A 25,463-nucleotide genomic window follows, 5' to 3' on the forward strand; every position below is an offset into this window, starting at 1 on the left:
ACCACTTTTTAAGAGTGTTGATAAGTGAAATGACAAGTGGGACCCACTGTTTTGGGTTCCACACTTTTAAAATCAATGATGAAAACATAGATGCGTATTTTAGGTGCTCATAGGAGAATTGCTCTCTCTCTCTATATATATAGAGAGAGAGAGAGTTACACGTACATCATATTTGTTGTCTTGTTTAATTTACTCCCTTTACTTTGTTCCCTTTAAAACAAATACCAGGTATTTTCTTCTAAAGTCCAAATTCACACACTTTGAAAAATAAAACATTTTGTCAAAACCAAAATTTTCTATCATATCCCAGTCAGTCCCCATATTCACTCCCTATAAATACCTCATATCTCCCCGCCGACCCTAATCGTACACGCCAACACTAACAAAAAAACACAAAGAAAATTTTTTATTCAAACAACAATTTCTTGTGTGTTTTTGCTTAGCTTCTTCAAGGAGCCATGCAGCGTTACATTCCATCATCACCACCACCAGCAGCCAACAACTTGTACCGCAAAATCTTGAAAACCCAACAACAATTCATCACAATCAATAACCGACCACCACCGTGTGACGTCTTCATTAACCACCGCGGGATCGATACCAAGAGGACCATTGCGGGGCTACTCTACCATCACTTGCAGCGGCTTAGGCTAAACCCATTTTTGGACAGCAAGAATATGAAGCCAGGAGACAACTTGTTCCACAAAATCGATTCGGCTATTGGAAGATCTAAGCTTGGTGTTGCTGTGTTTTCGCCCAGATATTGTGACTCCTACTTTTGTCTCCATGAGTTGGCCTTGATTATGGAGAGTAAGAAGAAAGTTATACCCATATTTTGTGATGTCAAGCCGTCGGAATTGAGAGTTGTCGACAATGGGAGCTGTGAAGCTAAGGAGATTCAGAGATTCAAATGGGCTCTTGAGGAGGCTAAGTACACGGTCGGACTCACATTTGATTCCCAAAGAGGGTATGTCTATATATACATATATATATATATATATATATATATATACATTTATATTCCGCAATTAGATGTTTCTCGGTTTTCTTATGAACCTTAATTAAATTGATGTTATGGTACGGATTATATAGGGATTGGTCGGAGTTCTTAACGGAGGCGACCGATGCGGTGATAAAGAACTTGTTGGAGGTGGAAGGGGAAGGAGAAGGAGGAAGAAGGATTCGTAAATATGTTGTGCAAGGATTACTAAAATGAAGACCCAAAATCATGGTTTGAAGAATACGGATTTATTTATTTTTTTGCTTCTTTACACAATTAATTCATTAATTCAATTCTTTGGGTATCTCTCATCAATTAACTTGTTAATTAATTCGATTTTTGTTGTAAAAAGAGGGATACTTATGTAACGCATATAATTTATAAGGGGGGCCTTCATACTAATAAGTTGATGATCCTCTTTTTTCTTTTTTCTGTTCTTTTCTTTTACCGTTATGGATTAGTTTAATTAGTTGTTATTCCATAACAATACCGATATGATACATTTTGTAACTTGCATATTGAAAATTCAATGAAGTTTAAATTGTTTGATTATTTATTCTTAATTAATACTTGTACCTTTGTCTCTCCATGCATGTTATTTTAATTAATTTCTTGTTCTTATTTGTTACGTAACACCATGGTTTTCGGTTTTGAGGAGATAAAATATGTCAAAAAAAATTTAATGAAGGAAACATGAAAGATAAGATCAATGATTATAGATACGGCATTAATTACATATATATATATATATATATATATATATATATATATATAGCATGGTAGAGCAGTTGAAATTGCCATACATTTTCTTATATAAAAATATTCAACTTTTGGAATGACAATGCTAAAATATTCGATACGGGTGGTACGGGTCGACAACATTAATTCTTGAATCCGATGACCTCGTCCTAATAACTGAAAACATGAAAAGAAATAATAATAATGTGCTTGCCAAAAAAGTTTAGGGTACCCTAAACCTTAAAAACCATGAATTTTTTTTTTGTAAGTCCTAAAATCCTCTCTTTTTTGGGGGCAACTACCACTAGGAACACAATTGGAAAGACATGTTTCACAAAGAACAAGCGAAAAAAAAAATTATTAACAACGACATAGCTCATTAAATTACATATATATCCTTTTTCATTTAATAAAATTATTGAACGTGTCCGCGTTTTTCCTCATTTCATCTCTAATAATATTTTCTCCACCACACATGTGCATGATTATCAGTTTTGACTTCTTTCTTTTTTTTAAACAAAATTTCAAAAACGATTTCTCTATCAAAATATATGATGGATTTTGAAAAATTTTCGTATATTCTAAATCGGCCTAGAAAACTCTTTCAAATAAGATTCATTGTTTATATTCTATGCCAACTAAATCTCACAAATAAATTTAGTGCAAATAACTTTAGTGCGAATAAATTTAGTGCAGATAAATTTCAATAGATGCTAACCATAACAAAACCACAACAGATAATTTTAGTGCGAATAAATTTAGTACATAAAATAAGCTTTGTCAATCCCGCGTCTCTTATACACTCATATTCGTAAAAAAATAAATAAATTAAGAGGTACTTTCCTTAAAAATGGAAAGAAAAATAAGAGTTTTGTTTGAAATAGTACAAGCAAATGCACAAAATTCTCCTTAGTCCTCAACAATTGGACTAGCCATGTGGCTTACGCGTATATGCTAACAATAAGAAAACTATAACAGATAATGCAGATAATTTTAGTGCAAAAAGATTTAGTACATAAAATAAGCTCTGTCAATCACACTTCTCTTATGTACTCAGATTTGTAGAAAAAATTAAGAGATACTTTCCTTTAAAAATGGAAAGAAAAATAAGTGCTTTGTTTGAAATGATCCAATCCATATGTGTTGTTTTGCTTTATATTTTTGTTTAGTCTATCCAGGTTTAGCCCAGGACAATGTTATTCGGGTACATCTCGGGATTGCCCGATATTAGTCCGATGTTTATTTCTTCAATGTTCGTAAATTCCTAAGCCGCTAACGTGACGTTAGTTGTAACGTTTGCTAGCTACTATGAAATGAAGTGATGGGGTTTAAACCCTTCACAAAAAAAAAAGTTAAGAATAAATGGCGTGTACAAATAAAATTATCTCATCCAACATATATAAATCCAAATAATCAATTTGAATATGTATTGATTTGTTTCTTTTTATTCTTTCTATTCTTTCATGGTTAGGCGAAATATTTTATTATTATTTAAAATCTTAAAAATTCTCGCTAATAGCTATTTTTATTTTTATTAGGTTATAAATATGTGGAGAGATCCAAACAAGAGAAATTAAATTATAAAAAAAATCATGATTGTTTCTTGGAAGTGAGTGGAGAGTAAGAAATATATTTCCATGAAATATTGGGGAAACTGTCCTCGCACCCTAAATTTAGTCCCTTTATTTTTATATGCATCTTCCATGCAAAAACTCACCAGCTAGCGTGTTAAAATGTCAACATAAACCTAGCTATTTGTTTTCCTCACTAGTACTCCACCATATTAATTTAGCAACCGCAATCGATACTCCTGATGGTGACAATTAAGCTCGATAATAATCCAATAATTGACTGAAAGATTAAAAAAACAACTATTATTAATGGCATACGACAATCTTTACTACACCGCATACTTTTTTTAACCCAGAATGACACTATACAATATTATCTTTGGATATCCGATACGAGCCTATACTCAAGCCATCAAGCCTGCGTACATGCACATAAGTTTTCACCTAATGACAAAATAAGATTTCTCACATGACGATGAGATAAATTACATAGCATAGCCACGAGGATATTGCTCCAGTGATATCATCAAATTCATGACTTTCTAATTCCATATAGTTTAGCCCTTAAGAAATTCACCACTAAACTATCACCCAAAGGGTATTAGAAATTAGACCCCAATAGCATATATACAAAATTAATGTATGTATATATGAATTAACTCGAAACTCACTCAGTAATTTAACTAAGTTAGCTATTGAACGACAGCATGAAAAACTCAAAAATCTATGGTACAATCATATTAATTGAAGAGAAATGTTTACAAGAACGAATCTTTTGTGGAATGATTAATTGTTTTAAAAAATATATAAATATGTGGACCCACCGGGGCCGACAAATTAAGCAGATGAAATTAGCGGCACGAATCTCCTCCGGTTATCTTTTTGTCCGGCAATTGTCAAGAGCAAGTGATATTGAAATTTGAACATATTGAGAAGAATAAGAGAGAAGCGGTTCAGACGATCATTTCTCCCAGGAAATTGTGAAAAAATTAGCTCACAACTTGGGCTATCTGGACATGCTTGTTCGCAGTCCGGAAGACCTTTGTATAATTTCTTTGTTCGTATTTTTTGTTTTTTGCTCAAAAAAATTTATTTTTTAGGCATGGGGCCGACCGATGGGCTACTGTAGCCGAAGATGAGTGATGATGATTGTTCTAAGAAGTCTTCACAAGATGCTCCGACATCGTCTTCTACCATTGCGTCTTCTTACTGGAAAACTATTTTCAATGCTAAGTTTGAAGTAGAGAAGTTTAATGGGGTTTAGTGTATATAGGTCACTAAAAGATATCTCCATTTGCAATTATGTCACTCAAAGAAAAAAATTTCAAATTGGATCACTCAATGTTTCAATTTTAAGCAATTAGGTCATGAGAGTATAATTCCGATCAATTAGTCGCTGGAATTTGCTGACATGTCATAAGTTGGTCAAAATATGATATAAAATAAAAATAAAAATGTCATGTGGAATTAAAAAATGATGTGGAAATAAAAATAAAAATAAAAATGTAAAGTGACATATACAAAAATAAAAATCTGAAAAATAAAAAATAAAAGATAAAATTCTCCTCTCTCTCCCAGACGCCGCAACTCTACCCTCCTCTCCGCCTTCACCCACTGCGGCCACCCCTCCTCCACCCCCACCCCTATCCTCCACCTCCCCTTTCCACATCACCATGGTCCATGTCCAGATCTGGACCATAGCCATCACCCCAACCCCTCCGCCTCCAGTTATTCCTCACCTCCACCCACTGTCCCTTGGAGAATGCAGAGGAGACAGAGTCAACAACTCCGGCTCTCTACTTCTCGGCGTACTCAAAGGACTCGGATGCAAATAAAACCCTCTCTCCGCAACCACCATCAAAAATTCCAACTCGTCTCTCTCATCTGGATCTAATGGAAGAAGCAAGTTTATCCCCGCCCCGAGCTGTATGAGGCAGAGTTCACTCAACTAACACGTACGGTCTCGACCGTAGCCATGCCTCCACATCATGAACACCATCAGCCCATAGCCATTGACAAGATTTCAACAATCATGCATTTTTATTTCTGATTTCAAAATCTCGACCATAGCCATAGCCATAGCCAATCTCTTCGTCTCTCTCTTGATTTTTTTTCCCTTTTAATTCTGGTTTTCGATCTAGGATGAAAGACCACATCTGTATTCTTCATTTTTTTTCTTTTAATTTATGGTTTTTCTTTTTTAAAATTATTTTTAGTTGTTTTATATTCCATGTGGCATTTTAATTTATGTTAATATTCCATGTGGCATTTTATTTTTATTTTAATATCCTACTGTTGCAAATTTATTTTATTTTAATTTTGGTCCACATATGCAATAAGCTGACATCTCAGCAAATTCCGGCGATCAATTGATCGGAATTGGATCCTCATGACCTAATTACTTAAAATTGGAACTTCAATGACTCAATTTGAAATTTTTTTCTTTGGGTGACCTAATTGAAAACGAATGTATCTTTCAGTGACCAATATGCATTACACCCGAAGTTTAATGGTAAAGTGAACTTTGGGAAGCGACAATGTGATTGGAATCACATCAACTTTATTAACAAAAAATTATCTAATGAATTTTATTAATATATTTGCCATGATTTGATTCGAATCACATCAACTTTAATAATATGTGATGTAATGCGAGCAATAGGAGGTAAATTCAAATGTATATTATGGAGAATGATAGAAAATATTTATACTAAATGTTAAAAAACATGTGCTCTCAAAATGTTGCTCATAGTTTGAGTAATTTTAAAAAGATCAGGTAAATGCAAATAAGAGGATTTTACATTGTTTATCAAAATTCACAAAATAATAAAAATAAGCAGCAAACAACCTATTGACCTAAACTCGCTCTATATAAATCCATTTCCGTGATTTATTTTTGGAACCCACTCTATATAATTTTTTTGGCGATTTATCTATTGAATTGTTCTATATAATTCTTTTGGGCAATCTATCTAATTCGTTAATTAACATATAATATAAATCGCATATCAAAAAATAGTTGCACCTGCTTTACATAACTTCTTTGGCTAAAATTATTTATTTGCATGTCAAAAATGGAAGAAAACAAATAAATATCACAATTACATTTAAACATATTATCATGTGTTCAACTTAATATAACATCACAGGATGTGGACATTTTAACTGCTTCAATTGATAATCAAATATCATTGGGAAGCGAGTTTGACAAGCGATTCTCAATTGATTGGGGCTGAATCTCATCAACTTCAATTTAGAGCACTTGCAATAGTGTTATTTTAGTTGGGCTAACAAATATGTATAGGGTTTTGTGTTTTGCTGATGTGGTTATATTGGGTTTTGTGTTTTGCTGATGTGACTGTATTGGGAGATGTGTTTTGCTGATATAGCTGTATTGGAAGATTGTGCTTTGGTGTAGTTTTATTGTGGACAACATGGAGGGCATGAGAATTTGTTGGCCTCCATGTTGGGTGAGAAGGAAAAATGTATAGGAATTTGTGTTTTGATGATGTGACTATATTGGGAAATGTGTTTTGTTGATGTGGTTGTATTGAGAGACGTGTTTGGCTTGACTTTTTATGTAATAAATATGGGACCCAATATTGATTTTTGCTAGCCCAACAAAATGTGACCATTGCAAGCAATAAGAGGTCTATCATATACCATAAAACTAATAACTCAAACGTAAATTATGGAGAATGATAGAGAATATTTATACTAAATTTGAATGAACGTGCAATTTCAAAATGTTTATCACAAATCATAAACTAACAAAATCAAGAAGCAGGCAATCATTAACCTAAACTCCCTCTATATAATTCATTTGCATGATTTATTTATGGAACCTGCTCCATATAATTGCTTTGGCGATTTTTCTATTCAATCATTTTATATAATTCTTTTGGGAAATTTATCTGAGTCGTCAATTAATCTTTCTAATGCTCAATTCAATCAACACAAGTTAATCTCTTTTAGTTGATTTAGTGGATAATTTTGCGAACATGTACACACCCTAGCACCCTAGGACTCCAATTCATTCCATAGATTTCATATGATGATCAAGGGTTTTAAACCTACAAAGAAATAGGAGATAGAACTTCCTAATTTATATGTAATCTAAAAAGAGCTTCATTAAAATGTACTTAGCTCAATCATGATCATAAAATATGTATGATAAAATAATTTAGGCATATTAGAATGTCCATACAAAATTTTAAGTCTAACGGACATCGTCTGATCATATAACGAAGCAAATCATTCAAGTAATGCAAAACTGAATTCCCATTGTGTAAAGTCAATCGATAGATTTTCAAGGTAGATCGATCGAATTTTTTTTTTTTTGAGTTAAAATAATGAAACTCAAACTTAGGTTGATCGATCGATTCTCAAGAGAGACTGATAGACTTTTCTTATGTGACACATTTTCGCATGAATAATTTTCATAAGTCTAGCACATAGAATGATCAAGCGTAATTTCACAAGTGAGCGTAGACATTCAAACTCATGTAAATTCATCACAATTCATCACATAATCAACTAGCGCTAATGAATGGATACGATCAAAATCAAACACGTAGAACCTATGGTCCAACAGAAATATTTTTGAGTAGGTCATGTCTGTTCATCTTTTGTTGCATTGGCTTTGATGCTTCTAGGTTTTACGGAGCATTTGATTCATAATTGAATGAGTGTGATGTGATCCTAAGGTGAGTGTGACGTGCATCACTATGTTTGTTATGAAATAAAGAGTGAGTATGAGGCTATGAGTGTGAGAATTTTAATAGTGTAATTTTCATATTATCCTTTTTTAAAAAATTAAAACAATATTTTTCATTTTTTTTTAGTTTAACTAATAGTAGATTTTCCATAAAGTGCAGACTTTTCCAACAACCCCATTTTATCGAGGTATCTAATAAAAAATATTAAAATAAATATTCCATAATGATCATCATTAGTTACATACAATTCATTAAAAAATTAAACATCATTATGTTTATACCAAAACTATCAAAGGCATTATCAAATGGTTGCAACTCAAGCTAGTAAAAGAAAAATAAAGAGTATTTGACAACATATATTGCTTTGTAGATGGAATTTCGGAGCAAACAATGTTTATAACATAGTTAATTCGGAATAATACCATATGGTTGGTACAATTTCGCAATAAAATTTTCGTTTTGCTTATCGCTATCTTCTTAAAATAAAAGGCTTGCAAGAGGAAGACAAAAATAACAAAGCTGCTAATTAATTACCTATGGCCAAATACGAGTTGTCTATATGCAAGCTTATTGTTTCAATTCAATTCAAAAACCAAACAAGATTAATCTAATGGATATGATTATTTTATAATAAGGGCGTAATAGTATTTTTTATATTAAAAATAATTCTCCTTTGGGGAGAATGAGTTGGGAGGGGCTTCAATTTTTAACTACAATTGTAGCTTCAATTCTCCCCCAAAACCATGTTAAATCATTGTTTTTGTTGATTTTCATGAACAAGATACGAAAATAGCAAAAGATGTGAGATAATTTTTCTGTATATTTGCATTATCATACTATATGTATTTATACAAGGAATGATGTTAACTAAGAGTATAAACAGGCAATGACTTTGCATGTCCCTGACTTCAGGTCATGAGCTCTAGTCTCACCTCCTTCTGAATATTTATAAAGAGGTGTGTGGGCCTAGTCTGCCCCTGCGTGGGCTTGGTTTGTGCCTCCTATGTGGGGCCTGTTGATACATGTACTTTCCTACTTGTACTCAAAAAAAAAACTAAGAGTAGAAACATATCAACCATAATCCCTATAATCAAGCTAACTATTCCTATGATTAAGCTGTCATATTAATCAAGTCCTAGACTTAGGCTTTACAGTAGATTATACAACAAAATATAAGCCTAGACTTTAGCTGGTAATCATAATCATATCATAACATCCTCCCTCAACCTCAAGGAGGTTGTACCGAAACCATCTTGAGATTGGATACCAATGTATGAAATGGTCTGGCAGGAAGGGCTTTGGTAAAAATATCTGCAACTTGATTTGCTGAACTAACTGATTGAAGTCTAAGAACACCCCGAACAAGATGTTGACGCACAAAGTGACAATCAATTTCAATGTGCTTAGTTCACTCATGAAAAACATCATTATATGTAATCTTCATGGCACTCTCATTATCGCAATGAATAACCATAGCAGAAGTTTGAGGAACACCCATGTCCTCAAGTAACCATCGTAACCATAACAGTTCAGCAATTGTATCGGCAAGTGCCCGATATTCTGATTCTGTACTTGATCAGGAGGCAAGAGTTTGTTTCTTACTCCGCCAAGATATGAGAGAATCTCCTAAAAAGAAACAATAGCCAGTTGTGGATCTCCTATGAATGAGGTCACCACCCCAGTCAGCGTCAGAAAATGCCCGGATAATCAAAGAGGAGTGAGAGGAAAAATGTAGTCCATGGAATAACGAACCTTTGATATATCGCAAGATATGAAGAACTGCTGCAAAGTGATTGGAATGTGAGGCTGACATAAATTGACTCACTTGATGCACTGCATAGACAATATCGGGTCAAGTGACTGAGATATATTAAACGGCCAACAAATTGCCTATATAAAGTAGCATCACTGAGTAACTTGCCATCAACATATTTGAGCCGAACATTTGGATCAAGAGGTGTCATGGTGGTTTTGTTATCTGTGATGCCTGCTCGACTCAAGAGATCAGAAGCATATTTGACTTGTGAGAGGTAATAGTCAGTATTGTCAGAAGAAATTTCTAAACCCAGAATGTAGTTTGAGTATACCAAGGTCTTTCATCTCAAAAGATTGACTAAGAGATTGTTTGATGTCAAAGATACCACAAAGATCATCACCAGTGATAATCATATCATCCACGTAAAGGAGTAAGAATATAGTGCCCGAGCTTGTTTTCCGAATGAATAACGCAGAATCATACAGGCTGGATGAAAAATCAAACTGTGAAATAGTATGGCTGAATTTCACAAACCACGCACGAGGTGCTTGCTTCAATCCATATAGTGCTCGCCTTAACCTACACACTTTATTTGGAGAATGTTCATACCCTGGAGGTGGTTTCATGTAAACCTCTTCTTGAAGGTCTCCATTCAAAAAGGCATTCTTGACGTCCATTTGAAAGAGCTTCCATTTGCGAACTGCAGCAACAACTATCAAACTCCGAATAGTGGTAAGCCATGCAACTGGAGCAAAAGTCTCCTCGTAATCAATTCTGTATTCTTGAGTGTAACCCCGAGCGACAAGACGAGCTTTGTATGGCTCCACAGAACCATCAGATGCCTTTTTAATTTTGAAAACCCATTTACTTCCCACCAATGATTTTTCTAGAGGCAAATCCACCATCTCCCATGTTTTTGTATTTTCAAGAGTCAACAATTCTTCCACCATTGCTTGCTGCCAAAGAGGGTTAGTACATGCTTCTTTATAGGTGGAAGGTTCATGTAAGGAAGCAATAGTTGAGAAACAGTGATAATCACGTAAATGAGTAGGAAGTTCTTTTAGGCGAGCAGAGCGACGGAGGGGTGGAGGAGAAGAGGGCAAACCTGGTGTAGGGTCTTCAGACATGGAAGGAGCTGGGCCAATTGGCGTAGAGTCGTGTGCTGGAACAAGCTCAGTGGATGTGCTGGAATCTTCAGTCTCCGAAAAGAGTTCAATGTTGGGATCAAGAAAATATGTTTGGTCAGACTGTAAGGTAAACAAAGATAAAAACAGAGAACATAGTCTTTTTCAAAAAACCACATGACGGGAAATACGAAGTCTTTGAGAGATAGGATACCAACATTTGTATCCCTTATGCTCAATGCCATACCCGAGAAAACAACAAAGATGAGCCCGAGGTTCGAGTTTTGTATGTTCATGAGGATGAAGAAGAGAAAAGCAGGCACACCCAAATACTTTGAGAGATGTATATGTTGGAATAGTGCCAAATAGCTTTTCATAGGGAGTGTGATAATCGAGAATCGGAGTTGGTTGACGACTAATAGTATACACAGCAGTGAGAGCTGCTTCTCCCCAAAAAGTTCTGGACAGGACGAAGAAATGAGCATTGCACAAACAGAATCAAGAATGCGTCGATGTTTACGTTCGGCACGACCATTTTGTTGTGATGTACTTGGACAAGATCGTTGAATAATGGTACCTTGATGATCAAGAAATTGGAGGAGTTGGCTATCTTTATATTCCATGGCATTGTCGGTACGAAGAATTTTGATAACTTTGGAAAATTGTGTACGTACCATATTTGCAAAGGAAATATAAATAGCTGAAAGTTTGGATCTATTTTCCATGAGATATAACCAAGTATAATGTGAGTGATCATCAATAAACACAACAAAATACCGTGAACCACACATGGTTGAATTAGGAGATGGTCCCCATATGTCTGAATGAATAAGATCAAAAGAATTTGTAGCAATTGAATCATTATGATTAAAAGATAATGCTGGTTGTTTACCCAAATGCAAGAGACATATTGAAATGAAGTGTCTTTAACAGAACCTAAACAACCTTTGAAAACAAGAGACCATAGCTTATTAAGAAAGACATGACCGAGATGCAAATGCCAAATGTTGAGATCAATAGTCTGAGGAAAAGACGTGGTTGAGAGCACGAAGGAAGACACTGAAGATGGAATATGAAGAGATTGAAGCTTGAACATGCGGCCAATTCTACGCCCTATCCCAAGCACCATCCTCTTCTAAGGATCTTGCACAACATAACCAGTGAAAGAAAAAGAAATTGTTAGACCAAGTTCACAGAGTTGACCGATGGAAATGAGATTCATAGTGAGACGAGGAACATGATAAGTGCCAGGTAAACTTATTAAAGAAGTAGAAACAGAACCTCGGGACGTAACATGCAGGGGAGAACCATTTGTGGTTTGAATGGTGGGAGAACTATGATCGAACACTCGAGATAGAAAAATACTAGAGTCAGGTGACATGTGATTACAACATGCAGAACCAAAATACTAAGAGGAAGTACCTGAGACTATAAGAGAGCAGTAAGAGTTTGGGATTTAGACACAACTTGTTTGAATAAATCCTCTAGATCACGGAGAGAAATATTAGAAGATGTAGTCTCCTCAGTGATAGCAGCAACAGCAGTTGGAGATGTCTTGAATGGTGAACTGGGAGTATATGGTGTATTCTTGGATGGAGTAGGGCAAGGAGGTTGAGTAGGACAAGTTGACAATATATGTCCTTTCTTGTGACAATACCTGCATTCAATCAAAAGAAAGTTGGGCAAGGAATGACCTGTTTTGTGACAATGTTTACAATATTATCCACCCGTCTTATTCGAGTAGGAAGGAGTGGCAAGAACAGCTTCAGTGTGTTGAACTTTGGAGGAGCAGAGACGAGTTTCCTCTGACAATAATTGAGAGACGACAGATTCAAGAGTTGGTAATGGTGTGCATAGAAGTAGAAAAGCTCTAATCGATCCAAACACATCAATGAGGGCCATAAGAAACTGAATCAGTCGCAATTGATCACGATAATCAGCATCATCAGGATTTTTCGAGGAAGGTTATGATAGTTGTAGTTGATCCCATATGGACTGCATCTGAGAAAGAAATTCATTGATAGATTGACCCGGCTCTTGTTTCATTTGGTGCAAGGTGCTGGTCAATTGATATCGATGAGAAAGTCCAGTGGTGGTGTATCGTTGAGCCAACAAATCTCAAATTTGTTTGGCTGTCTCAAAACGCCCAAACTGTTGATGAATGGAAGGAAGGGTTGTATTGTTGAACCAAGTAATGATCTGGTGATTTTTACAATCCCAATCATCGAGACGATCTGCAAATTTATCGTCAGTTTCTTCCTTGCCTTGAGTTTGTTGAGTAATATCGCCGGTAACGATATGCCATAGTTTGCGACCCTTCAAGAATGTTCCGATGGCCTGAGACCATAAGACATAATTTGACCCATCAAGAATTGTGTGAATAGGCTGAGTGACATCATGTTTTTCCATGATGAAAAAAATAGGATTGATAACTGAGTAGCAGGAGATTGACACACGAGATAAGAGTTCACGAAGAGACTGAAACGAGAAGCAAGAATTCACGATTTTACAAGGGCTCCGATACCATGTTGATTTTGGAGAACAAGATACGAAAATAGCAAAAGATGTGGGATAATTTTTCTATATATTTGCATTATCTACTATATGTATTTATACAAAGAATGATGTTAACTAAGAGTAGAAACAGATCAACCATAATCCCTATAATCAAGGTAACTATTCCTATGATTAAGTTGTCATATTAATCATGTCCTAGACTTTAGCTAGTAATCATAATCATATCATAATAGCTTTGTTTGTTTGAAAATACATATTAGAGTTTAGGAGTTAGGAATTAGTGTTTAAGATTTAAAGTTTAGGACTTAGGATTTAGAGTTTAAATTTTAGTTTTTAGGGTTTATATTTTAGTCTTTAGGATTTTGATTTTTTTCCAAAATCTACTATATTCCAGCATTTTATATGAACACCAAATATTAAAAAACACATTTTAATTTATAATTGAAGATAATTTTGGGGGGAATTGTAACTACAAGTCTATAATTGGAGCCTCCTCGCTATCCCGGAGAGAATAGTTATTCTCTCATAGCGGAATGAGTTTGAGATTCTACCCTCTCAAAATGAACCAAACCAGAAAATTGGTGATTCTCACCATCATCCCATCTTCATTCCAACCTCTAAAATGCCACTTAGACTTGTTGCATATATTGTTCTCATGAGGTGGGTGAGAGTATGGTACATCCAAGAAAATAGTCAAATACTAACCCCAACTTCAAGCCTTCTCCGTTGATGGGCCAGAACAGGCAATAAGGTTGTTTGGGCCAACTCTTCATGGGCTTGTCACATCTCCAAACTTGAAAAACCGGAGTCATGTAGATGATAATGTAGTGTCCTTTGATTATGCACAACATAACATGTAATGTTCACGAGCATCCCAACCTTATTGTTTCTTACCAAAACAAAAAAAGTGTTAAAAGTCCTCATCATCACTCTTTTGTTGTTATTGCTACCTTCCCCCTTTGTCTCATTTTAGCGGATGTAGCCCATGATTATGGAAATTACAGGCAATGGAGAATGTGTGCATGCCAGAGTCTAGACAACCCTGATTGAACTGTCAAGATTATTGAAATTGGTTTGGACCAAGTGCTGTAGCTGTGCCCTTAAAGTTCTGCTAAGTGTGTATTAGTTGGTCAAATAGTTTAAGCCCAAACACCCATTACTTTGAATCTCATCTGCTGATTTTCTCTGCAACATTTGGGACTGCCTATAAATGGATAAATAAGGGGGTTAATCAAGACCAAAATATGTGAAGTGTATCTTTAACTTTTTTCTTCTTCTGTGTGTGGTGGAGCTTAATTGGCTTAACAACTATGACAAAGTTTGTTAGACCAAATCATCAGTGGTCCTATAATTCAAATTACCATGTCATATCTCTTCCGAAAGAAGTCAAAAATCAATGGCCTAAAGTTTGGTGGTGTTTGTTATGTTATTATAACTATTTGAATCAAAACAAGAGCCATCCCCTATTCAGTCTCTTTGGATGGTAGTCCCAATCTTGTAAGTATAGATTCAGAGAACACAATCACTATCTTTGACTATTAAAAAGAAGCTGCAATTTGTACATATACATACATACATACATATATGTATGTATGTATGTATATATAGGAATTCTCACATGCGCATCAACTTTACGCACTCAAAATCCAATGGTTGTAATAAACTATAATGAAATTCACACATTTGTTGTGGGATCTACCGCATTTATGATTAAAAAATAAATACATAAAATTGGTGAGCATAGTTGGTGCGCACGTGAGAATTCTTGTGTATATATAGAGAAACCAAAAAACACACACAATCTACGCAATTAAACCCTAGCTCATGGAGATAAGGATAGGCACATGGATCATTTTCAATCCTACACTAACAATTTTGTCATTTTTGACAGCTAAGTATCCCAAATCCCTCCTTAAGGCCTCGTAGAGGAGCTAGCTTGATATATGTAGTTGCTTTCATATTGTGCTTTTAGAGTTATCATGTGCTTTTAGCCTTTAGGAATACAGTAAATCCCATGTAAAAAATGCTACAAGATTCTTTTTTTTTTCTTTAAGAATAATGATGGGTGTTTGGAAATAAGAGGGTGTGACGTATATAAAGGCATTTCTTTTAAGGTTACATGAAACTGTATAGCGGATTGTAATGGGAAGATCGGGTTAATATCACTTTTACGCATCGAAAGATAGTCAGTGTTTCAATTTGCACGTCGTTGTTTAAAATGTTTCAATTTGATCATCCAATAATAATATTGTTTCTCGGGCAGATTTTTCCACTTTGGGGCAGTCAAACTGCACATGTGGCAATCAATATTTGGATAATCAATGTGCCACATGTGTAATTTGACTGCCCCAAAGTGAGAAAATCTATCCGAGATACCAAGTTGAAATAATTTTATTATTGGGTGACCAAATTGAAACATTTTAAACAACAATGTGTAAATTGAAATATTGACTATCTTTCGGTGTGTAAAAGTATTATTAACCCTGGAAAGATCTATCCTATCTTGAAAGTAAAATTGCAGACAAGCCAAAACGGTAGTGACCCACATGAGAAGAGTCTGATGATCCCACTTCGTCAGAGGTTCATGATTAAGATATTCCTTGACAGTGAAATTCTTTCTTTTTTTTTTCTTTTTTCAAGCAATGATGATTTTATTTGCCACTCATGTTTTGAACGTGACTTTGCTCATCAAAGGATGAAAATTTGTGTGCAAGTCAAAAGGTGTTCGAGATTGCTCTCTTACTATGTTATGTCGTAGGAAGTGTCTCCTTGTCACATCAGTAACAAAGTTGTATTCAGTATTCTGTGCCACTGAAACAAAAAACAAAGTGCATGTGGTACCAAATCAAGTTTGCAGTAGAAGAACAAGGTCCTATATACAACATAATTTTGGATTTTGGTCTGTGCATTGTGTTAATACAAAGTATAAGCTCCATCCGCATTGTGGTGAAAAGTTTAAGTTTTTTTGGCAATCGGGAATAACACCATACAAGATTATCATTTGAATATTTAATATGAGTTTAAACTTGAACCGTCAAATTTACACAAAAATTCCTCACCTGGAATAACACCATTCAAGATTGTCATTTGAATATTTAATATGAGTTTAAACTTAAACCGTCAAATTTACACAAAAATTCCTCCTCTGATTCCGTGACAAGTTGCTTTACGGCAACCTTTAAGGGCTCAGCTTGGGCTTGATTCGTTACATGAGAACCAAGTTAGTCCTTGAGTCAATACAAAGCCCTAAAATGCATGAGAATGCAAGTTATTATCAGATATCCACATCTCCATACATGTCAATAATATTTTCTTCTTTGGGTTGTTCGTTTCATAAGGATACATCGGGCTCACGCGACTTTGTTTCTCCTTAGCCCAGCTACTAAAGGGCGAAGACTATGTATCAAAACCCAACTCACTTGGGTTAGGAAAAAGCTTTGTCCGTTGCATGGTGGACTTTGACTTTACTAAGCCATTGGTTGGGCATTGCCTAACCGATGTGGGACTTAACTCATAAAAGTTATAATTGTTAAATAATTGTTCATATTAGAAGTTTTATCTAGTACCTAAAAGCTCTGAGGAAATGGGAAGTTATGCGAGAGGGGAGCGAAGCATACCAATCGAGCACGGTATTACTGATGTGAGTTGGTTATTTTTGTATGGGGATAAAGTTGTATTTTCAGGTACCTAGGTAGATGCTATATAAGGGTTAAAAACCCTAGCCGAATATACTAAGGAATTTCCCATATTGAAAACAGCAGCGAGGATGTAGGCACATTGCCGAACCTCGTAAATCATGTGTTCTTCTTCTCTCTTTCTCTTTTCAATTGCTTCTCTATATTGTTCTATAATTTGTGATTGTTGTCGTAATAGTAAAAGTTGCAGAAAATAAAAGACAGAAAGCAAGAACAATTTTATTGATGAATAATAAAACTGTATAACAAAGCAGAGCAAAGAAAAGAAACAGATCCTGGTATCTGTTGTACAAAGGTGAGGTACGGGTATCCTTGAATCTCCTTAAGGCGATAGCTCCTGCCTATCGGGTGCTTAGCAAATCAATGAGCTTCACCTCCTAAGATACAACACATTAACCTGAACTCGACAGCACTAAGTGGAATAGGTCTCTGTCAAACTGTCTTGAACCGACATCACTCAAGTACGAAAAACATATGAAAACAAGGAAATTTGAAAGAGAGAATTTTCGGTGTTGCTTGAAAGTCATCCTTTATGGGTATTTATAGTAGAGGAGATCCCAAAGTCCAAAAAGAATTAGAACTCTTTTACGAGCACAAGTTTGACACGAAATTGAATTTCATCTCTTAGTAAGAGATAAGAAATTAAGAATTTAATCTAGGAATAAACTCTGTCAGAAAACCAATTGTAATTGAATTAGGACTAGTAAAACTTTGACCAAAAAATATAATAATATTTTTATCACATACTCGGCCCGTGCCCGAGCCCGACCGAGTGGCGACTGGCGGGTGTGTGGTGGTTTGGCCCATTGGTCCATGGTATGAAGAGTCTCTACACCACAAAACCTTGAGTGTCTTTAGGCCCAAATGATAAATCCAAATCTTCTACTTATAAACTAGGAATCCTAGTGATAAGTTTCTAATGTGGTATTTTTGTACACACACGCTTGTCTATTCACACAGGGTATTTTTCAATAGTGATTGTTTGTGAGGAACCCATTTTGCAACAATAATTTTATTTTAAAATTGGTCTACTAAATGAGCCCAATTAGAGTTTGAATAACCCTAACTCGATTTGCCTTGTTTACATATTTGGGTATTTGGGTAACTTCACTAATAACGACGAAAATGCTATAAAGCAACCTAACGATGAAAATCAAAGACAAATGAAATCTTCGGAAGGAGAAATGCAGCACGTGCACACGTGCCAAACCCTCTCTCCCTTCCAAACCATGAAATCTGTTTTTTAGAGAGAGGGATGGCTGTTACATATGAAAAGCATGACAGGAGAAACGTACCGGACTACCCCGAACGTCCGACCCTCAAAACACTGCCTCTCCCCCGTTTTCCCTCCCCACACTGTGGTCCCCACCCAACATCTCTTCCACGTGTCACCAAACCCATCCCACAAGAATTCCACGTGTCAACCGATCATTGGAAACTTCATCAGTGGCCTAACCGCCTCTGTCAACATACATAAGCCTTCATCAATACCTCCATAAAACCCCAAATTAGGCATTACATCAACAATGGAGAGCACCAATTCCTCCTCCGGGTCGCAACACCACCCCAACCTCCTACCGGGTTTCCGGTTCCACCCCACCGACGAAGAGCTCGTCGTTCACTACCTCAAGAAGAAAGCCGCCTCCGCTCCTCTACCCGTCAGCATCATCGCCGACGTTGATCTCTATAAATTCGATCCATGGGAGCTCCCAAGTATACATTAATTTCATGTATAATTAATCAATTTTCTTTGAATAATTCATAACCTCGATGATGAATTCTGTGATTTCGAATTTTGGTAGGTAAGGCCACGTTTGGGGAGCACGAGTGGTATTTTTTCACTCCGAGAGACCGGAAGTACCCGAACGGTGCGAGACCGAATCGGGCTGCGACATCCGGGTACTGGAAAGCAACGGGTACTGATAAGCCAATATTAACAGCAAATGGTACACAAAAGGTCGGTGTGAAGAAGGCACTGGTTTTCTATGGCGGTAAACCCCCAAAAGGGATTAAAACCAATTGGATTATGCATGAATACCGTCTAGTCGACAATAGTCCCAGCTCAAACCCTGCACCTCCTGATTTGGGCAACAACAAGAAAGGCTCGTTGAGGGTATATTTATACGCACAAAATTGCATTTGATCTTGTTTAGATTAATGGGTTTTTCGTTTTAATGATTTTGTTTGATGGGTTTGTGTAGCTTGATGATTGGGTTTTGTGCCGGATTTACAAGAAGAACAACACACAGAGACCAATGGACAGGGACAAAGATGATGCTATGGAGTGTATGCTTGCAGCACTGCCTACTTGTAGCGCTGATAGACAGACAAAGAATAGTAGTATTAGTACTGCAAGTTATGGTTCATTGCTTGATAATGAAGAGAATTTCTTTGGAGGAATGTTGACAGGAGGAGGAGGAGGAGATCAAGGAATGCAAAATAGCACAACTGTTTCACAATTAGCCTCTTCATCATCGTCGAGGGCTAATATGTCCTTGATTGTTTCGGCCTCTAATGTGGCTAAGCGCACATTTGCGTCGCAATACTGGAATGAAACTAAGCGATTCCATGGTGATCTTAACAGTTGTGGTGGCACTACTGGGAATGAAGAGAATAACAGTTTTGTTTCTTTGCTTAATCAGATTCCACAGAGCAGTAATGGTTTTCATGCGAATACGCTTCTTGGATCTCTTGGCGATGGTGCGTTGACACCACAGTTTAACCTTACCACCATGAATTGGAACTCATAGTTTGATATACAGATTTAGTTACACAGAAAGTGGGTATTCATATATAGGATGAATACAGAAGCTGAAGACGGAGAAATTATTATGCGGTGATGATTCTAGTTACAGGTGATCATTGTTGTATAAGTATATATATATATATATATATATATATATATCTGATTCTGGCTTTTGCTTTTGACATCAAGAATATATGATATACATATACTCTCATGAATTTAAATACTATGAATATACAGAACCAAACAACTGAATTTCAACAGATGTTCTGGTCTTTTATTGTTTGTTTTTGATTCATTAGTTCTTTCTTTCTGCTGGCCTTTCTTTTAATGTACTTTAAAATCTCAATTCATGAACGGTTAAAAATCCAATTCCAAACACATCAATAAATATTGTCTGCTCGCGGGTCTACACGAAGTTATTCTTTTGAGCCATCTCGGAAGTACTTAGGCCCAGAAAATATTATGTTTGTTGTGTCGAGAGGTGTTTGGACTTTGCTTATATATCTCTCGATTGGGTTATGTCAATCCAATGTCGGATTACAAGTCTTGACTCACTACACCAGATTAATCTTTTACCGACAATTATGTACCGGCGTTTCGGTCATTTGCCGTTATAGGCTTATTGTATGTTATTTTGAGATGGTCAATGTTGGCAATATCAATTGCCATTATAAACTCCATGTAAAAGATACGTGTAAAAAGTACAGTGTTTCATTTTTCAAGTGGCGCGCATTATTTCGTTTCCCTCTTCTATTAGGTTTCTCAATGTGAGACTTATTTTATATGGTCTAAAATTTGTTAGTATCTGTCATCATGAATTGCGGTTTACATATGAAATGGATTGGAACAAATGATTGTTTATTATAGAATTTCATTCATTAATGTATTGTATTTTGTTTGTTTTTATGCTCTAATTTTTTTTACAGTGATTTGATTGCATTCGATTAATGCAAATGTCTGAAATGGTTTGTAGTTTTAACGGCAATTCTATTGGCCATTAGAGATCCAATATTCAAATGTTCAGTGGCAATTACAAATGCCACTAAATAATAAAAAATTTCCCGGCAATTTTAATAGTCGGCAAATCTCATAACTACACTTAGAATGAGTCCAAACTTTGCTGGCAATAAAAAATGCCGGTAAAAGGTGTGTGCCTATTCCGGCGATTATAAAGGTATTTACCAGCAATCAATCTATTCGCCGCTAAAACCTATACCGACGAAGCCTACACCGACAAAAGTTTATTTGCCGGTAAAACCTTTCGCGACTATTATAATCGCCGGGAAATGTCAAAATAAACGCCAGGAAAAGTATTTTCTGTTGTAGTGACTCTCCACCTCACAAGTGGACACGGGTGGAGGTTATGTCCAAATGAACCGAGTCTTTGCTCTAATACCATATTAGAAATCAAAAACCCAAACACATCAATAAAAATTGTCGGCTCTGATCCATGGGCCCGCACGAATTTGTTCTATTTGCCCATCTCCGTAGTACTTAGGCCCAGAAAACGCGTTTGTTGTGTGAGAGATTCTTGGATTTTGTTTATATGCCTAGGTTAAGTTATGTCAATCAGATAATGTCAATCAGATATGAGATTACAAGTCTAGACATCAATAAATATTATCCGCTTTGAACACAAATCCACACAGATTTGTTTCCCTGGGTCATCTCTGTAGTACTTAGACCCAAAAAAACACGACCTAGGGAATTAGATGCGCACTAGCTGCACTAGACCCATACAAGGATATTGTCCTCTTTGGTCTAACATATGAATTGACTTCTCAACGGATACCCAGTGTATGGTCTCAATGCTTTATTTATATATTTTCTTATGTAAGAGATGATAAGACTTTGTTTATATGCAAGTCGGTTGGGTTATGTCAATGCCACGTGGGAATTAAAAGCCGTGACAGGAGCCCCTGTTTGTAATTACTTTCTTTTCTTTTTTTCCACATTACTAATGACTGACCATACGAGGGTTGGAAGGCCAAAAAATAATTAATGAGGAGATTAAGATGTAGTCCCAAATTTTCCACTAATGAGGTATGCATTATGTGTTGTTGCAAGTCATAATCATCCATTGATGATTTCAAGTCGATATTGGGTTTTTTGATGTGACATGGAGAACATGGCTCACAAAATGGAATAATGCTTTAGCAATGCCTAGAATTATGTTCTAGAACATATGCAGAAATAATTAATTAGGTCTATTAAAATATATGTAAGTTCAATTACCTTTTTAATTTGTCTCTAGCCATATGATTGATTGATTGGAATGTTTTAAATTTCAAAATTTTAAAAAATAAAATAACTAAGAGGTCAATTTGTATCTTGCCGAACAAAGACAATTGGGGTGGGGAGAGCAGCCTTCCTTTTGCTTATATTTTAAAAATATTTAAAAATAATAAATGATAAGTTTCAAAAATGAATGTAGAGAATAATTGCATTTAAACCACAAGCAAGCATAATTGTTTGTGGTATTCAAAAAAAAAATTAATCTAATGATGTATTTTATATTGAATAAAAATCAACGTAGAGAATGATATCTATACATATTGATATCTATACAGATGGATCTTATATATCATAGAATTTATATATATATTGTATAATGAAATACAAATGAGTGGATATATAGGAATCTAAATCTGCCAAATCCTAGGTCTTTCCGTTCCTTCATCTGGCTTATATTCTTGATCATGTAGCATTCAGTAAAAAAATGCATGAAAAATCTAAATAGTTTTAAATCATTGGATGCAAGGTGTGTAACATGTTGTTTGAAAGATCAATAGCTGAATATATAATCTAATGGTCAAAATTTTTTACGTACTTTTTATTTAAAAATGGAAAATGAATATTAGTTTCCGTTTCTCTCTCATGGGACATCTTTCACCTTTTTTGGCCTCCCTAGTTCAACTTTTTTGGCCTCTCCCTCCAATGAAGTGAAGCAGTGTTTGTTTGGTTGTTCTCTCTCATCATTCAAATATCAAGAACAAGTGTATATTGGCAACAGATCTACGCGATCCATACTTTCTTGTTCTTTCTCCTCAAAGACTCATATATGTTGTTGTCCTCTCTCCTCATATCTCTCTTCTAACTCGAGCTCATATTTCTCACATGGCATGTTTGTCGTCCGGCCACCGTCTATGACACGGCTGCTCCCAAAAGAACCACAAAGAGATGAGGAACAAAACCCAACAAACCCGACGAGTTTCGTCCACCGTAAGTGTTAGAATCATGCTCGAAAGTCCGCGGCCACCATGAGGAAAATCTTTAGATCTGAACAATCTGACCACCTTTGGAGGAAACCGACACCACCAATGGTCTCATCTCGATGAGGAGTATATAACCCACCTTTTTCCGAACGAAAAATATCACCGGAATCCAATAGTGTAATAAGGAATTGTATCCATTTGTGATAGTGTAATAGGGACCTTTTTCATTTATTTTAATATTATGCAGACATTTAATAATGTTGCTTTTTGATTTAATGTTAATATGCTGGTTTTGATTTATTACTATGTTGGCAAATTGATTTTCTCATACATTTTTTCTTTTTCGTTTTGTTGAGGCTTCACATCTTTTGTTGGTGCTCTTTTTGCTTTTTGGTTAAGGTTCATTTTGATGTGTTTTGGTCTTTAGTTTTTGGGTTTTCTTAGCTAAGACTTGGTATGGATTCAGGATTGAGTCTTCGTAGCTTGGATTCCTAATTGTGGCTTGTAATTTTATTACACTGTCAATTACACAGTCTAATAACCCATTAGACTAAATGCACTGCAAATTACACAGTGTAATAACCCACTAAGGGAATTTATACTTGGTGGATCGAGCACTGAAATGAGGAAAGGAGGTCAGACCTTCGTATGTTATTTCTTTTATGGCAAAGCAATTTTAAGACATCATGCACTTCCCATTTTTGCATAGCCTTACTGCCCCATGTTGATAAAACACCAATATTATCAGCAAATTTTACTGATTAAAAGCACTTTTTATGACAATTGAAATTTTCATACTTAAATAGAATTGCCCATTGAATGTTTTCTGTGTAATAATCTAATGGGAGAAAAAAAAACAAAATGTTCCAGTCAATTCACTTTCCAAATAATTACACTTTTCAATATGATAGTGTAATAATTCACTGTCAAGCTTGACAAGTAATCCATAAGATGTTCAATCAACTAAATTTTTTTGCAAACATCACATTAAACCTAACCTGACAAAGCAACCATGCTATTACACTTACCCTAACCCAAATAACCCAATTACATCATGATAGTGTAATAATTCACTGTCAAGCTTGGCAAGTAATCCATAAGATGTTCAATCAACTAAATTTTTTTGCAAACATCACATTAAACCTAACCTGACAAAGCAACCATGCTATTACACTTACCCTAACCCAAATAACCCAATTACATTGTGAGTCTTCTCTAACATAATTACATTCACAAACACATTATATGCCTCTTCTTCAAACTGAGGCTTCTTTTTAGGGATGTTATCCCTAACATGTTTGATATGTATAGTAGGAAGTTACGCTTACGCTTCTCGATTAATTTTTTGCTTGGTCCAAACTGAGGCTTTTAGCTTTTGTTTTTGCCATCTTGAAAAGTGTAAGGGCATATCAAATAATTACACTTTATTAATCAACAATGTAATAAGAAAATTTTATGCTAAATCACTTTGTAATAATAGTTGCGGTCATTTAAAAACGTGTGTGAAATAATCAGGTAACCATCAATCCATCATAATTCTAATTACATTATTCGACATGACAATGTAATATCACAATGACATGCTACATAGATACATAAAGTTAAATACATTGTTTTAAACAATGCTACCATCCTATTATACAAACACTATGTAAAAAAATCGTAGCATAATGATTCCAATAAGTTCACCCAATTCAATTCACTTTTCAAATAATTACATTTTTCGTCACTGCGTAATAACCTACTGTCAAGCTTCACGAGTAATTCATATGACATTCAATCAATTAAAGTAAAGCTAAATACATTGTTTTAAACAATGCTACCATCCTATTACACATACACTATGTAAAAAACACATGACAAAATAGTTTCAATCAGTTCACCCAATTCAATTCACTATCCAGATTATTACACTAGTACTTTTCGTTATCACAACGTAATAACCCACTATCAAGCTTCACATGTAATTCATAAGGTGTTCAATCAATTAAAGAAAAGCTAAACACATTATTTTAAACAATGCTACCACCCTATTACACAAACACTACGTAAAAAAAATAACAAAATGGTTCTAGTCAATTCACCCAATTCAGTTCACTTTCTAGAAAATTACACTTTCCCATCATGACAGTGTAATAACCCACTGTCAATCTACATAAATAGGCCATAAGACGTTCAAACAAATTTAAAAAAAAAACCTTGCAAAACATGATATGTAACCTACTCAGAGAAAGCTATCATGTTATGGCACTTATGTAAAAGAAAATTGTGTTTTAATGCTATCAAAAACCTAATTACATATTTCAATCTCATTAAACATAATTACATAGCCAGAATCAGTGGAAAATGGCATAAAGCACGAATAGAACCTACAATATCA

The 25,463-nt window shown here is 35.2% G+C and overlaps 2 protein-coding genes across 2 annotated transcripts; both read left to right on the plus strand.

Moving 5' to 3' along the window:
* Positions 1–458: 458 nt before the first annotated feature.
* Positions 459–1,240, plus strand: LOC119987942 (TIR-only protein-like). The gene is made up of 2 exons (XM_038832849.1): positions 459–967; positions 1,093–1,240. The coding sequence occupies exons 1-2, from the start codon at positions 459–461 to the stop codon at positions 1,214–1,216; spliced, it is 633 nt and encodes a 210-aa protein (XP_038688777.1). The 3' UTR covers positions 1,217–1,240.
* Positions 1,241–18,618: 17,378 nt separating this feature from the next.
* Positions 18,619–20,157, plus strand: LOC119988590 (NAC transcription factor 25-like). Its single transcript, XM_038833674.1, has 3 exons — positions 18,619–18,832; positions 18,922–19,232; positions 19,321–20,157. The coding sequence occupies exons 1-3, from the start codon at positions 18,646–18,648 to the stop codon at positions 19,867–19,869; spliced, it is 1,047 nt and encodes a 348-aa protein (XP_038689602.1). The 5' UTR covers positions 18,619–18,645; the 3' UTR covers positions 19,870–20,157.
* The last annotated feature ends 5,306 nt before the right edge of the window (positions 20,158–25,463 follow it).

The sequence above is a fragment of the Tripterygium wilfordii genome, chromosome 21, assembly GCF_013401445.1.
Source record: "Tripterygium wilfordii isolate XIE 37 chromosome 21, ASM1340144v1, whole genome shotgun sequence".
NCBI lineage: Eukaryota > Viridiplantae > Streptophyta > Magnoliopsida > Celastrales > Celastraceae > Tripterygium > Tripterygium wilfordii.